The sequence below is a fragment of the Hippocampus guttulatus genome, chromosome 18 (assembly GCF_054856545.1).
Source record: "Hippocampus guttulatus isolate MCC_2025c chromosome 18, RoL_Hgut_1.0, whole genome shotgun sequence".
Taxonomy (NCBI): Eukaryota; Metazoa; Chordata; class Actinopteri; order Syngnathiformes; family Syngnathidae; genus Hippocampus; species Hippocampus guttulatus.
Window position 1 is genome coordinate 6,128,208 of NC_141278.1, and position 15,998 is coordinate 6,144,205.

The following is a 15,998-nucleotide window of genomic DNA, read 5'->3' on the forward strand; positions in this document are numbered from 1 at the left end:
AGATCTGCTTCAATCAACAAAATAGAAATGTCTTTATTAAAAGAAGCTATGTACAGTAAAAAAAAAATAATCATGGCCTTTGGAATTTCCTATTTGGCCTTCGAAAAATGTAAAGCCCCTGTATTATTACGACATAGCATACAGGGAAACGCAGAGTGTGTGTGAAACCCCTTCAGGTTAACTATTTCAAAGAGAGACAAGAACAAACAAAGCCGAGCGCAATGGGAAGCCCCTCCAAATATGTCGCGCTGCACAACAAACCGGCTGAGTAGGTACACAAAGCTGACAGCATCTTCAAAGCGATGAATACACTTTTGTACATGACATGGGAGACCATATGCCATGGATGCATAACCTGGAATTTTAACAAACCTGCCTCCCCCACAGTGGCACTAAACAAGGCAACAAAAACGGGGAGGTCATAGCATTTTGCTATTGCGCTTCGAGGCTGTTCCCATTTAGCGCAGCAAATTTCGGGCTGCCGCTGGACGAGTCTGATTCCTTCAAGACGGCACTTTGGTAGGCTGCAGCAACTTCAAACACCTCGTGGATGGCGTTTCGGAAACAGTGAAAATTGTACTCGATGAGACCTGCGGCGAGGGAGAGATTTTACAACTCAAATTTGCGTGAAAAACTTTTTTGATCCATAAATGTGACATGAAAACGCACGTAGGAAAAGGTCATAAATATGACATAAACCCACTCGCAATATTCGGTCGACTTTCACAATATAATCTCCAATAAATTATGCTTGGACAAAAATAATGCTCACTTTTGTACTGCAGTTGTATTTTTACGATATTTTCTAAAATTGTACCCCCGTCATCAAATTAAATAAGTCAACCAAAATATTACAAAATCTCTTTTCAGTGTGCGGAGAATCTAGACATGTCTGATTTGATCGATTACGAATGATCAATCACCGCTATCTGCGTCACACGGCACCTGCGCCGCTGTTAGCGTTTTGCGCTAACAGCTGACAGTTAAAGGCTGCCGTGTGAAACTAGAATACAAAACATTTGTATTGCGCTAAGTTACACACCTTTCCTCTCAAAACTCTCCTCTCTGAGGATACAAACGAGCGCGAGGAACTTTGTGACCTGTTTCAAATAAAGCACGGTGGTGTTGTTCAGCTTGATGATGGCCAAAGACTCCTTGTCGAAGGCACAGCCGCTGCCATCGTCCTGCAGCCTGCCGAGGGATAAGAAATGTGGAATCCATCGAAGGAACAAGGGTCTCGGCGAATTCACATCTTACCCGTAAATGCACGAGACGTCAATCACAACATCGATCATGTCGCAGCAGAGCTCATAACACTGCATGTCCACAGGAGAGCTGTCTGTGGCGATGTAAATCTTGCTGACGACATCAAACAGGAAGGCCTTCTCGATCCCGGAATGCTACCAACACATGAATCCCGGGTTCACGAGAGGATATACTTTTCAGCTTTTTACACAAGGAAAAACAGGATGGGGAGGGAGGAGGAGAAAAAAAAAAGCAGCATACAGATATGAAAATGTTTAGGAGGTTCTCCAAAGTTGGCAATTGAGGGATGAGCTTCTGGACTACTTTGCTGAAGGCCTCGAAAATGGAGTGGTCGTAGATGCTGGTCAAGTAGAAGCTAAGGAAGGAACAGAAGGACGTTTAAGACACCAAAGAAGTCTGCCATTAATTTGATGTTAAGTACACAATCCTCTTTTATCCATTCATTCATTCATTTTCCGATCCACTTTATCCTGACAAGGGTCGCGGGAGTGCTGGAGCCTATCGCAGCCGTCTTCGGGCAGTAGGCTGGGGACACCCTGAACCGGTTGCCAGCCAATCGCAGGGCACACAGAGACGAACAACTATCCGCACTCACACTCACACCTAGGGATAATTTGGAGTGTTCAATCAGCCTGCCATGCATGTTTTTGGAATGTGGGAGGAAACCGGAGTACCCGGAGAAAACTCACGCAGGCCCGGGGAGAACATGCAAACTCCACACAGGAAGACCGGACTTGGAATTGAACCCGGTACCTCTGCACTGTGAGGTCAACGCGCTAAAAACTGGACCACCGGGCCACACTCCTGTATCTTGTGTAATGTCTAATGTATCATGAGGAGGAAAAACCCCAAAATGGTTCTCTATGTACCATGTGTCAAGAGATCAAAATTCCTAATGTGGGGTTTACATGCCGTGCAAGATAGTAGAGTCCCTTAGGAAAGTGCCCAGGTCCACTCTGATCCAGAAAAAAAAACAAAAAAACACTTTTTTCTTTTTTAAGGCAAGCTGATCCAGCAACTTTAAACAACAACCGAGAACAGCCAAAAGCAAAGCTTCTAACTTTCATCCTTCCTGTTTTCCTATCACCCACTCTCACCCCCTGCTTTTCTCCTCGCTGCGTCAGCGGCCTCACCAGCAAACAAGCGCCGATCAAAGCGCTTTTTAAATTTACTTTCCTAAGAGGAATGGATCAACGGAATCATGAGGTAAGCCGAAAAGCGATTTCTAGGAATGAAATTACTGGGAAGGAGTTTCATCTGAGCCGCTTCACCGTAAAGCAGCATCGTCTCATCATCCATCGCTTACCTGAGGTGAACTTTCTGGAGACTGGCGTCTGCGAGGTCATCGTTGGCCCGCTCATGAATGTCTCTTTGTGTTTCGATTTTGTGATCGTCGGAAATGCCGTCAACTTTATGGATGAACACCTCAAAGTTGATATCAGGTTTGACTTTGTAGGCTCTTGACACCGTCACTTGGAGCTTTTCAAGAGCCTCCATGTAATCATCCTAAGAACAGGGGACAAAGGAAAAGCTGTTTTATTTGAGCCTTGTAACTCAAGATTTAGTCATATCTCACCTGAGCGTCAATCACAAAGATCAATGCGCCTGTTCCATTGAAGATCATGTCACTGTCAAACGTCGGGTCACAGAAATCCACTTGGCCCGGAAAGTCCCAGATTTGGAAGTTGATAAAGGAGCTGCTGGAGATGTCATCCTTGCAAATTTTGTTGGTGCTCTCCAGAAACACAGTCTCATTCGGTGACATTTTGTGGAAAACCACCTGAGAAAAAAGAAAAAAAAGAAATGTCGTTGGTCAATTCAGTCAAAGGTTACCTTCGCTCAGTCGAAAAAGTGCTTTCCATACACGATAGCACGGTACAAAAAAAAATAAGTGTTCACGTAGTATTTTTTTTCTGCAACTGTAGACACGAAGTTTATATATTTTTAACCAAATACATTCTTGAATAAGTGGGGATATACCACAAATGAGCGTTTTTTGTTTAAAATATCTTGGAAAAAACACACCGTTGATGTAATGACCAACACCTGTATCCAATTCACTTTTTAATACTTCAAAAGGGCGCTGTAAAATTGTACAGGACCTCGTGTGCTTTATTAAAACAATAACCGGTCGCTTTAACTTAAATATATCGAGGTTAAATTTTGAATTGACCTTCTGAATGGACGACTTCCCGCTGCGCCTCCGTCCCATCAGTAGGATCCTCGGCTGGTCAGCTGACACGGGGCTGTCCTCCATGTCTGCTTCCACCAGCCCGTATCCAAAACTTTTGGGGAATGAGCCTACAAATATCGTAACTCCCGGTTAACTCTGGCTCTTCGAACTGTATCGACATCGTGGACCTTGTCGAAGAAACCCAAACCACTTTAATGACACGGACTCACCGGAGTGTGAGCAGTATTTCAACTGGCTCAACGATCCGACGAGGAATGATGTCGATAATGTTCAGCGCGAGCTAGCATGTCAAGCTAACTTAGCCGACACACTATGTCCGGTGAAAATGTGTAAACATCACATTAAACCGAATTATATCTTCTTGGTGTGCAAGTTAAACCAGACCGCCAGATTAAAGTGTCATTATGTCATAAAAAGTCAAATGAATACGGGCTAAAGTTCGGCTATACAAAACCAGTCACAAGTGTGGCCACTTTTGCTACGGGACCCCTCCCCTTCGCTCTGATTGGCTGGTCGGCCTACCCGTTGTCACGTGATAATAAGCTATCGGAAGATTTCAAGAACGGTGAGTATGGCTGGCAAACACAAATTTGATATCTCCGGTGTTGAGATTTGTTATATCTGCTCTAATAACAACAGTGTGTTTTATTCGCTGTGGTTAAGCTTCTGTACATGTGGGGTGTAAGAAAATTTTTGAGGCGCGAATTTGTGCAATCCGTCACTGTGCGACGAACGAATCAGGCCATGCGAAAACCACAAACTGTTAACGGCCACAACGTGTGCCTTTGTGAACCACAGATAAAGTCAATGATATCACCACGTTTGACTGAAATCTCATCATATAATGTTTCCCAACCTTTATTGGGCCATGACACATATTTTTTTTTAAATCGCATTGCACACCACCAAGAAGAATGTCACAAAATGTACCGTAAACACTGGAACGATGCTGCTGATGAAATCCGGCCGTGTTTAGTTGAACACACAAAGCTATTACAGTTGCATGAATAGCAGCAAGTAGATATAACTACGATTAACCTATCATCTAGTGGAAGAGCATTTAATTATTCCACCTGTCACAATAGGTCACCACATAGGTGAATATTCATTATGTATATAATTTAGGGACCAATCGTGATGGGGAAAACACAGACATAATTCATGCATTGCAGGTTCCAAGATGACAATGGTTGTGCTGTGGTTCCTCCTGGTGGCTCCAGTGATGCTGGTTGCAAGTAGGCCGACTCAAGATTCCATCAATGGGACAGTACCTCTGGTTATGTGGCATGGGATGGGTAAGTACAGTACAGTACTCAAATTGTGTTGTCAACAAAAAATTCTATTGTAGATCTGGAGAAAGCGTATGACAGAGTGCCCAGAGAAGAACTATGGTATTGTATGAGGAAGTCTGGGATGACAGAGAAGTACGTTAGAGCGGTGCAAGACATGTATGATGACTGTAAGACAGTGGTGAGGTGTGCTGTAGGTGTGACGGAGGAATTCAAGGTGGAGGTGGGACTTCACCAGGGGTCAGCTCTAAGCCCCTTCTTATTCGCTATGGTGATGGACAGGCTGACAGATGAAGTTAGACAGGAATCTCCATGACTATGATGTTTGCAGATGACATTGTCATCTGTAGTGAGAGCAAGGAACAGCTGGAGGAGAAACTAGATGGAGGCAACTGATTCGCTGTGGCGACCCCTGAAGGGAAAAGCCAAAAGGAAAAAAAAAAGATTAGTCTGTAAAATCGAATGGGCTCCAACACGAAAGTTTGTACCGCATCACAGTAATCTCATACCTGTTACCTGCAGTTTTGGACTTGATTTTCTTTTAAGTATGGTAACTCTTCCTGCGTCTAGGTGACAATTGCTGCAACCCGCTCAGCATGGGAGCAATAAAGAAAATGATCCAGCAGGAGATTCCGGGAATTTATGTGCATTCATTAATGATCGGCAGTAATATTGTGCAGGTACCGTTCTATCGCCTTCAGTTTCAGTTTTAAATTGCTTGCACCGTCACGAGGATGTCTTGAATATTTCGCTCACAGGACACCACAAATGGATTCTTCATGAATGTCAATGAGCAGGTCTCATTGGTGTGCAGTCAGCTGGCCCGGGACCCTCATTTAAAGGGAGGATATAATGCCATGGGATTCTCACAGGGGGCGCAATTTCTGTATGTAACTACTCGGACATGCTAATGACACAAAAAGGGTTTGCGCATGACGTAACAAATCGCTTCCCTTGCGCAGGAGAGCCGTGGCACAGCGATGCCCTTCTCCACCGATGAAGACGTACATCTCTGTCGGGGGCCAGCAACAAGGTATGAAAATGCACCATGGCCGAGAGTCGTTCAGGCCCAAACGCATCCACGGCGAGTAATGTAAAATCCTCAGGTGTGTACGGGGTGCCGAGGTGTCCGGGAGAGTCATCTCACGTCTGCGACATGATCCGAAAGGCCCTTAACACCGAAGCTTACACCGACGTGGTTCAGAAACAGTAAAATGGTTTTAGTTCTCCATTTTGACGTTCATTTGATCCACATTTGAAGCAGCTTTGACCATCTTGCCTTTTTCAGTCTGGTGCAGGCCCAGTACTGGCATGACCCTTTAAATGACGACCTGTACAAGAAGCACAGTCTCTTCCTGGCGGATATCAACCAGGAGAGGGTCAGTATGTTGTACTGTTACAAAATTAGTGAATGGAGCAAAGGTTATGAATCACATTATGACCCCCAACTTCTGTTTTCAAGGTTGTAAACGAGACTTACAAGAAAAATCTTCAGATGCTGGACAAGTTTGTCATGGTTAAGTTTCTGCATGACACGGTGGTGGATCCCGTTGATTCGGAGGTGAGGTACCGAACGTCCCTTTGGATGTGCAGCCTCATTTCGTTTTGGACTAACAACCCTCAACTCTTCTCTTCAAAGTGGTTTGGCTTCTTGAAAACGGGTCAGGCCAAAGAGACTGAAACGCTGCAGGAGAGTATTCTCTACAAAGAGGTGCGTAAAGTCATTTTGTGAGAGCTGTTTTTTTTTTGCATACATAGAAAAAGAGAATCACTTCAGCAGTTTTAGTCTGAGTAAGAATTTCAAACTTTGTCCTAACGTAGGATCGCCTGGGCCTGGCTGCCCTGGACAAGGCAGGAAAGCTGATTTTTCTTGCAACAGAAGGAGACCACCTGCAGTTTACTAGAGAATGGTTCAATGCAAACCTGATGCCTTACTTGCGCTAAGAGTGAAAAAAAAAAAAAAGGGGAATGCAGAAAGCACATGATTCCCCACCATTGCACTGATCTGTAGCCTGCTGTTGGTGAAAGGTAAAGCCAATTTGTACCAGTCTTCTGTGGTCTTATTTCCTTTGTGAATTTTTTTTATTTTATTCGGTTAAAATTTGCTTTTGGAATGTTAAGAACCTTTTTCAAGATTAAAGAGTTGCTGTTAACACGTGCTTCTAAATCCAAATAAAGACGAGAATGTTATTGCAACGTTTTAATGATCTCTCCGGTACTAATGAGCATTAATCTGATTCTGAAACCAACTCCCTCCCCCACACACAAAAAAAACATAAAAGAAAGACAATATAAAAGACAATCCACAGCTTCCAGGTGCTGATGAACCAAATGGTACAGACATGGGTCTTGGAGCAAGTTGTCAAGTGGGAGATGGTGGCGCCAATAAGACTTAACATCTACACAGATATTCAACGTTATTTTCAAGGCCGTGGTGACATGACTTTGTGGGGTGCCCGTTTTCCATTTCCAAACAACAGCAGGAGCCCGTCACTAATAGTCATGTTCAATTCCACATTGCTCCTCACTGCCATCGTTTTTTTTTTTCTTCTTTCAAGCCTCTTTCCATGGAATGTCTTAACACTTGGGAATGTGTATACAAAAACGCGCGAGTGTGATCCGAGTTGTATTCGAATGATCCGTGAGATGAAAACTTTCCGTTACGATGTCGGCACGTACGCAACCTGATTTGACACCTAATTAATGCGTTGGAATATTTCACATACACAACAACCGTGAATATTTTTTTAGCGTGCTATGTGGAGGCTGTGGAAACAATTTGTTCACAAGGACTTAATGGAATTGCATATTAAGGAACAGAAACCTTCCAGGCCGTAACTTGGGGGAGGGGCATATGGAGGGGGGGGTCCCTCCTGAGCCAGTAAAGATAATTAGTGCACGAAGCATCCTGATAATTGTGGCTGCAGAGGCGATATCCACCTAACTATGACGGCTAATTTAGTACAGCATTATCCGGATAAATATACAGATACAATTGGCAAAGTGCTCCCTGCTGATTGGCTGGAGGAATGCTTCAGATAAACGTGAGCAGTCCTCATTGGCTGTGGGAAGGAACAGCAAAAGCTCTTGATTGGCCAAGGAGAAGGGGGTGGGGGAGAAAAAAAACCCCAAAACAAAATGCATGACGTTCGATTCTCGACTCTACAGCGCGCGTGTTAGCTGGTGAGTGCGGGGTCATCAGTCAGGTGGGCTTGGCGAAATGGGGGGGGGGGGGCAGGCGCGCGAGAGGTGCAGAGAAAAGGCGGCCGCGTGGCATGCCGCCCCATCTATCCCGCGATCTCTGTCGATGTGGTAACGAGCTTTGCGCCGTCCCAAACCGTCTTGAACTGCTCAGGGACCGGGAACTCCGACTGTGGACCACAACGAAACGTCACTGTAAATCTTCCAACTGAAGCTGATCGACGAATTGATCCGCCCGCGCCACCAAAGTAGTGGTGGGATACTCACAAATTCTCCATCCTTGCCGGGCACCAGGATGTTCATCTCTGAGCTCTTGGCGCTGATGACCTCACAGTCCACCGACTTCTGGCTCAGGTACACGTGGCAACCGTCGGTCTTGTTGATGGAGATGGTGGGAACCCGACCGATAACCTGCGCGTGACGGCCCGCTCTCATTTTTTTAACGCCGCCGAAAATCAAATGTGATCAAATGCTGCACTAAGACACTGCGGGTTGTACACACCTGGACTTTGACATCTCTGCAGTTTATGATGTCAACGATGCCCACGACGTCATCGAACACCAGGCCCATTTTCTTACAGTTATCTGGTGGGAAAATTACAGAAGGTTAACACTGAACATTTATAACACCGATTTGACATTTTGAGTAGAGCCGAACAAGTCACAAAATTAAAAAATGACATCGCAATGTTGTAATAATAATAATAATAATAGATTTTATTTATAAGCGCCTTTCAAGACACCCAAGGACACTTTACAATAACAAAAAACACAAAACAATACGGGCTGAGCAGCGGCAGCCAAAACGCGCCAGCGTTCACTCAACCCGAAAGTCAGAAAGAAACAAGGGAGGGAGAGGGGGAGAAAAAAAAAACCACGCTCGAACTACCCTCATTTGAGGATAATTTGAGTGAGGCAAAAAACTCCTGCACAAGCATATGACAGTTACAACAGGTCACAAGACATAAACAATGAAGACGGTGAAACAAGGGAATGTATGAGGGAGGGGGTGATGGTGGGGGACTAGCTTCCGTGCGTACTTTCATCAGGAGAAGGTCGAGATAGCAGATGTTTGTATAATGCAATTTTCTAATTACAAAGGCTGCCATTTTTTTTTGGGCGGGGGGGGGGGGGGGGGGGGTTTCAGGCAGTTGGCTTTATTATTATTATATATAGGTGCGGTATATTTTATTCATCATCATGAACAAACATGTCTCAATAGTGCGTAAAGAAATTTTCAGAGGTGCATTACACATTTCAAAAAAAATAAAAATTCAAATTCACCGGTCCCAAACTAGAACAATGCAAGTCCCCGCAAAAAAAAAAAACTCCACTGGACCCAAACTGGTTCTTACCGATAGTAATGGAGTTGAGTTTGCCTTTGACCTGCAGGGTGCTGTTGTTGCACTTGAAAGCGTAAACCACTTGCTTGAGCTCAGTGTTGCTGATCAACAGTCCCTGTGCACCTTCTTGGTTCTCCTGTGGAGCGAGCACACACACACAAAATCAGGAACGGACTGCTCGCCCAACACAAACGGGTTGAAGTCTCGTGTAGGTCTGGGGAGGCCAATTAGGAGGTGGGCCACGTAACGTACCACTTTCCACTTCTTGCCCTCCAACTCAAGAACGGGGGGTGCGCTGCGTGTCGGGGCGGCCGACGGAGCGGCTCGGAGGGAAGGACTAGTGAAGGGTTTCGGTCCGGTACGCACGGGAGCACTCTGACCCCTGAGTACAGGATTCTTGTGGGTCTTCTCATCATCCTTAACATGCCTGAGGGCTGAAAAGGGAAACCGAGGACACTGAAAATATTTCCTCGTGGAAACTGTTCCTTCGCTGCGATTGACTTCCAAATTGCTGTCATTTCAAAACACGAGGCAATAACGCAAATTTGTCCGTACCAGGCCTAAGCCATCGCCGTAACACTTTTTACTACAGGCCAAGTCTTAAGTACTCAAGGATTTAGCTGTCAATTCAAAAGATTTGCTGATGGCTGCGCAGAAATGAAGTAACGCGGCACACCCTTAAAGACGCCTGACAGACATGGAATGAAAGAGGGAGCAGGAAAGTGTCTGCTGGCAGGCTGCACAAGCACAGCATGTACTTGTCATTTGCTTGGTTTATTTTAGGTTTTGTTCCTTTAATTCTGCTCATTCTCATGAGCCTTCAAGAAGAAAGCCCAAGATTACACTCGACTGTATATGAATATTCAGTTTCATCTCAGGATTAATACATGCTGATTTATATAGCGCTTTCACAACAGCGACAGCTGTAACAAAGCGCTTCACAAAATTTAGATAAAATGTACCGCAGACCTCCACAGGCGAATTTAAATTTCTCTCAACTTTGATATGCATACGTCACTTTATTCCAGTACTTTTACTCAACTTGCTCAAAAACAAACAAAAAAACAAAAAATTATAACAAAATTGTTTGAACCATGAATCGACCCATCGGTGAATTTTCGAGATCAGAATTGAGATTTCGATTGTCGTCTTCTTGATACTGTTCACATTTTGACATCGCTCAGACCAAGACGGCAACACCTTCTTGGCATTTGGCAGGCGTCATACAGAATGCTCTCAGAGGGAAGTTGCCACTGAGTGTGTCAACATTCAGCGGCTTGCAACGGACACAGTAACAGAAAGGCACAGAAGTGCATATCATGTGGAACTAAAAAAAAAAAAAAAAAAAGTCGATTCATGGAATAAACCCGTTCTGAATTCTGCAGTTCTTGTTAGAGAACAGCAAGTTGAGTAAAAACTACTCAAACAGTAAACAGCCTGAACAGCAGCGATTATTTTTGCCAGCCACGGGACTTTGAAAGGACAGTTTTAAGACCTAAGCCCTTACGGTCTACTGCCGTGCGGACCCGTCCCCGTTTTTGACGGCTTACCGCTGGTGATGTCGGCCCCCCTGTTGATGGCCTCAAACAAGGCATTCCGATTGAGGGCGTCGCTATCGCCGTGCTCGGAAGAGCCGCCGATGTCCGCGGGAGGCGGGGGTGGTCCGGGAGGGGGTGGGGGTGGGGGCGGGGGAGCGCCGCCGCGAGGCTTGCTGGGAGGCGCCGCGGAGGCGGTAGCCACTGGGCCCTGGACAGGAAATCGGGTTTTGGAACCAGCCCACCAAAAGCACACTCTGCTTTATCCGCTGTCACTCAAAACAAAGCCTTCGTGGCAATAAGTGTTGTGTTTTAAGACAGACGGTGCTTACGGTCTTGCTCCAGGTCAGACCAGTGGTGTGGTATTCCTTGATGTAATTCTGCAACTCGGTCCAGATTGCCAAATAGGAGCGCACCCATTCCACGTGCGTCTTGTCTCTTTCAACAGAACAGGAAATGGGATAAGAAAGGCTGCTTTTCAACTCTTTCGGTTTTTACGAAGCCCCATACATGATTTTAATATCGGAGAAAGGAAGATTTTCTTTACTTTTCCTTGTACTCCTTGAGCACACGGTTGGTGTAGAACATGGCGGCATCCTGCATCTCTTTCACATAGGGGCCTGGCTTTGGGGCCTAGTACAGAAAGAGAACATTTGTTTGATAACCTCAGTTTGATTTAAAGTGCGACGCTGACCACATGTCTAAGCGCGCAAAAAAATCTCACCACGGCAACCCATCCGAGGGCAGGCACGCTCTCGCTGATGGCGGACAGATGGTGGAAATGCGGCGACGTGCGGTTCTGCTCGCGTAACGCCTGCACCTGCTCGATGACCTGGCACACCGGCTGCAGGAGGGTGCTCAAAACATCCTGAGCAAACCGAAAACTGGCATGAAAAACTACAGCCGGGCCAGGTGACGCTTCAATTGTTATGCGGGGAAAGTGACGACAGCATTTTTTTTTTGTTTGTTTCTAACTCATCATGTGGCAAATGAAAACATTTCAAAACATGAGTGGCATACATCCGATGGCTTCTGTGCAGCGGAGGCTGTTAAAATGACTTGTCGCTGACTGGAGAACGCCTGCTTCATCATTTCTGCCTGCGAGAAAGACAAGAACGAGGCAGCAGTCATGACAAATACTTGGAACAAAGCCGTTGGGATGTTCTCCAAACTTTTGTCAAATATACTGCCCGTAACATCGTCGTGGATGACTGAAGGTATGCGGCTGGTCGGGTAGATGCGCCATTTGGATTTCAAGAGCTACTGCTAGGCGTGACGGGTTACATACATGTTTCAGGACATCGCCCCCGATCTGCTGACTGTGGCAGTAATATTGGTTCACAGGACCACTGATGATCTCGTCGAAGGCCTCAACGTAGGCTGGTACAGCTGCAAGAAAAATAGGGGGCGAGGGAGGGAGATCTCAGCACAATTTTAGTCTCTTGGTGACATCACTAGTCATTAGCTCACAATTATAATTATATTGCCGTCACCAAGCACAAGGCCGTTGAGCTGGATTTCACGATGACAACTAAAAAAAACTTCTTCAGACAACGACATCTTATACAAAAAAACGGGTTGCGCAGCACGTTTCTCTCTCGAAAAAAATAAAATAAATAACAATAATAATGAATTACCTCCACCAGCAGAACCTTCGTTGCTGCCACCGGGGCCCGACATCGCCTCCAGACGGCCCACGGCCAACTCCAGCCGCTGCACCAGATTCGCCAGCTCTGCCATACCTAATGGATTAGAAGCGATTAGGAATGTCGCCCAATCAGGACGAGGTGACACCAATGTGGAGTGAGGCCGGTAAGAAACAGAGCCTGGAGCTTTTCCAAAACACCTTTGGCAAAATAAATGAATAAAATGTAAAAATAATGACCACATTTTCAAACAGACAATTTAGAACGATGCACGTAAGGACATGTTCTTGACAAAAAACATTCTGCAAAATGACGATCATATGTATTTTCCTGTAAATGGGCGATCCCTGAAAGACGACTGCGCCGTTTAAATTAAAAAAAAAAAAAAAAAAAACTAGGAATGCAAGTTAAGGGAAGCAGGTCAAGACTTGAGAAAAGGTATGTAGATACCAGAGACAAGGTGTGTTCGGAAAGTCCTTTGCGGACAAAAGGTTAGCACTGCTGTACTTATTCCTAAGTGGGCGTTAATGACATGATCAACCAGTTCGTGGACGTACTGGCAGCCGGTGACAAATATTGTCAACATTACACAAGAGTGTTGTAACCTGACAACAGTTTCAGGCACAGCCACCTGAGCAGATAGCACGGTAACATCATCAACAATTAAAAGCTACAGCGGCAGCCGGCCCCCTTTTAAAACAAAAGACTTGGCTTCATCTTTTGGGACATCTGGGATGGACAAATTAGAACCGAGTAAATAGGTCGGGCTGACGGCTCACCTTTGCCTGATCATTGAGAGGCAGCAGTAAATTCATTTCTGAGCCAAGCTTGGCGATATAATTAGATTAAGGAAGGACACTCACCACTAATACCCATGACCCAATTGCTCTGCAGCGCCAATAAAAGCATTTGCACCTCAGGGGAGTTTAACTTTCACAATTCCAGGTGCAATTCTTTGTTTTACGTTTACTTTGACAGTCAACTTCAAATGGCCGTGTTGTGTCGTGGGGTGAGTTCACTGCCACCATACAGCGTTGCATCTCAAAACTTGAGACATCTCAAAATGTTCTGACAGGTTCTGGACCAAACCAGTATTGAATCATAATTTATGTTTTAAGCATTTAATATGCCGTCAACTGGAAATAATAGCATGTTTCTGAATAGACGAATGGAATTTTTTTTCTTAATCACAGTCATTGAAAACAATCAAATCCACAGATTAATTGATGACTAAAATAATTTGTTGCGATCCTAAATTCAACACACTACCATTACACTGTAAATGTAATCTTTAAAAAGATTTGCTCTGAGTCACTACACAAACAACAGCTCAGGCCAATGTCTAGCCAATCACGTTGCCGTTTTGTGTTCTACTTTTGCGATGTTTTGAGTCTCCTGTGGTCTTATTACATGGGAATGAGTCATGTCACAAATCCTCTATATAATGAATATTTATACTTCGATACAGTCTAGTTGTAATACACGACTACAGTCTGTGCATTAGAGACCTACGTACATCTGTCGGAGAACTTTGTTGTCAAAGGGCACCACCATGCAGCAGGAAGAAAGCCTGTGAGAGGTTCATGAGGCAGTGAGACGTTCAGGTTACCATCGGAAAATCGGATATTCCGCGCTGCCGAAAATCCCAGCTCACCTTTGAAAGAGGCTATGCTCCGCACAAACATGGACACTTTATCAAAATATGATTTCAACATCCTTGCCGTTTTTCGTCGATGTTACGCGTTTAGTTAGGAAATAGTACCCGGTGCCACCTATATGTTGCTGTAATGTTTTGAAAAACCGCTAATTCGACATAGCCAACAGAAGAGTTGTTGGTTACGGTGCCTTAACGAGAGTTACTCTGCTGCCCAGTTCGTTCACGAGAGGCACACCAATGAGTTCTTTGTCTACTTTATGAACAACAAACTCATACAGAGCTCTTTCAAGTGCGTGACGTTACAAAACGACATTTCTTTGGGGTGTTTTGCGGGGAACAAAAACGTGCGTTTGTTGAAAGCATGAGACAAACAAACGCCGAACGACCTCACTCCCGAACGTGTAGCACGAAAACAAAAACCGCCCATAGACTCGAGTCAATGTACTTTAATGCGTCAAATATACTTGTTTTTGCGATTCAAGCAGAGATGACGGCGAAGCACGGCTAGGAAAACTGTCCGGCTGGCGGTGGTTTTGCAGAATCTGCATTTTCGGCAAGTTCAGGCACACTAGAATAACCTCTTTGTAAAGTACAACGACGACATAATGTTTTTACTTAAATGTAAATCACACAAAATGTGAGTAACTTGGACTCGAGATGGTACGATGATTTTTCGACATGGCGTGAGGAGAACGAAATGCAGTATCGGGAACACGGTAAACTAGCAACAGTCACAGTCGTTTTACTTAAAATTAACTGCGGTGCAGACACACTTGTGAGTGCAGTACCGTAAAGTGCTTACATCATGCGTCTGTGTATTTACTCCTTCCCTCTTTGCAGCTTTCGGTATTTCCTGGTTCTCGTTATCACGCCCTCCCTTGTGAGCACAATTATGCCAATCTGTTTTTGGTTATAATCCACACTTTTAAAAAAATAAACAAACCTCACATTCAGCCGGTTTATTCGACTACAATAAGCGAACAAGTGTGATAACTCCCAATATACGTGCTAAAACAGTGCCGCGGTTGTGTTAGCCGCGACGGCTAACCGGGTGTGTTAGCGTCCCACTGATTGCAATGGTGATTTCTGAATGATGATGCGACGCTCCGTTGTGTTTTACGGTAGACGCAAAAAAAAGCTTCAACAGACAACCGTAAAACCAGTGCAACAAATGTTGATCTTACCGACGAGAACGGGTCAAGTGATCACTCGGTCGTTGAATCGGACGTCGGGCTGTATAGCCTGAACGAAGCAGATCGTGCTGGGTCTTTTTTCCTTCCTGGATGAACTTACCCAGCTGTCACCGCGCTTCGTTTCCGCCCTTGTCCGAGCGAGCCGTTCCTTTGCCATATAAGGCGTGTGAGCCACACACGGAAGGAAAAAATATGGAGGAAAGCGAAAAGAAAAAAAAAGCTCAAATTTTTTCATATTTTATGGCAATGACGCGTTCTGTGAAAAATCACGCATTGTTCACAATGCAAATGCAGTCATCTACATGGATGACAGCATCATTCTTGCAACGAGATTGCAATTTACCCCCATAAATGTTTTGCAAATTTTATATTTCACCTTCACACACGCAGCTACCATGTTTCTGATGCAGGGATGTATTGATCCATCTCTACATGACCGAATGAGTGCATTATATTTGTACATTGTTTTCTCAATATGCAGTCAAATTCCATATGCACGTTTGGAAGTTTTAAGTGCAAATCGAGAAGGTGTCATATATGTAGGGGCGGAGCTACATGGTTGCCAGGGGAGGCCCTGGACACCCCACATCGAGGGATAATTTCTAATACCTGTAACCTTTCGCAAAGAATGTTTGATTCTTAGTCAATGTCAGTAAAAAAAAATACTTTTACAC

At 44.8% G+C, this 15,998-nt stretch overlaps 3 protein-coding genes across 4 annotated transcripts; 1 reads left to right on the plus strand and 2 right to left on the minus strand.

The window, feature by feature from the left end:
• Positions 1 to 8: 8 nt before the first annotated feature.
• On the minus strand, positions 9 to 3,817 carry LOC147190852 (ras-related GTP-binding protein C-like). Its single transcript, XM_086137660.1, has 8 exons — positions 3,670 to 3,817; positions 3,440 to 3,567; positions 2,843 to 3,046; positions 2,573 to 2,772; positions 1,507 to 1,621; positions 1,258 to 1,400; positions 1,043 to 1,191; positions 9 to 590 (listed from the first exon to the last, which is right to left on the minus strand). Exons 2-8 carry the CDS (start codon positions 3,521 to 3,523, stop codon positions 433 to 435), a joined length of 1,053 nt encoding a protein of 350 aa, XP_085993786.1. The 5' UTR covers positions 3,524 to 3,567; positions 3,670 to 3,817; the 3' UTR covers positions 9 to 432.
• A 79-nt stretch (positions 3,818 to 3,896) lies between these two features.
• On the plus strand, positions 3,897 to 6,939 carry ppt1 (palmitoyl-protein thioesterase 1 (ceroid-lipofuscinosis, neuronal 1, infantile)). Its single transcript, XM_086137661.1, has 10 exons — positions 3,897 to 4,025; positions 4,633 to 4,755; positions 5,320 to 5,429; positions 5,508 to 5,635; positions 5,712 to 5,782; positions 5,856 to 5,958; positions 6,038 to 6,128; positions 6,212 to 6,310; positions 6,389 to 6,460; positions 6,571 to 6,939. The coding sequence occupies exons 2-10, from the start codon at positions 4,641 to 4,643 to the stop codon at positions 6,691 to 6,693; spliced, it is 912 nt and encodes a 303-aa protein (XP_085993787.1). The 5' UTR covers positions 3,897 to 4,025; positions 4,633 to 4,640; the 3' UTR covers positions 6,694 to 6,939.
• Positions 6,937 to 15,462, minus strand: cap1 (CAP, adenylate cyclase-associated protein 1 (yeast)). Of its 2 annotated transcripts, XM_086137659.1 has the most exons (14): positions 15,316 to 15,436; positions 13,991 to 14,044; positions 12,466 to 12,570; positions 12,117 to 12,217; positions 11,849 to 11,926; positions 11,553 to 11,696; positions 11,376 to 11,461; positions 11,161 to 11,266; positions 10,844 to 11,039; positions 9,546 to 9,727; positions 9,306 to 9,429; positions 8,453 to 8,535; positions 8,218 to 8,361; positions 6,937 to 8,120 (listed from the first exon to the last, which is right to left on the minus strand). In XM_086137659.1, exons 3-14 carry the CDS (start codon positions 12,566 to 12,568, stop codon positions 8,037 to 8,039), a joined length of 1,431 nt encoding a protein of 476 aa, XP_085993785.1. In that variant the 5' UTR covers positions 12,569 to 12,570; positions 13,991 to 14,044; positions 15,316 to 15,436; the 3' UTR covers positions 6,937 to 8,036. The 2 variants fall into 2 exon arrangements, with proteins under 2 accessions (XP_085993785.1, XP_085993784.1); XM_086137658.1 differs by lacking the exon at positions 13,991 to 14,044 and having other exon boundaries at positions 15,316 to 15,462.
• Between the last annotated feature and the right edge of the window lie 536 nt (positions 15,463 to 15,998).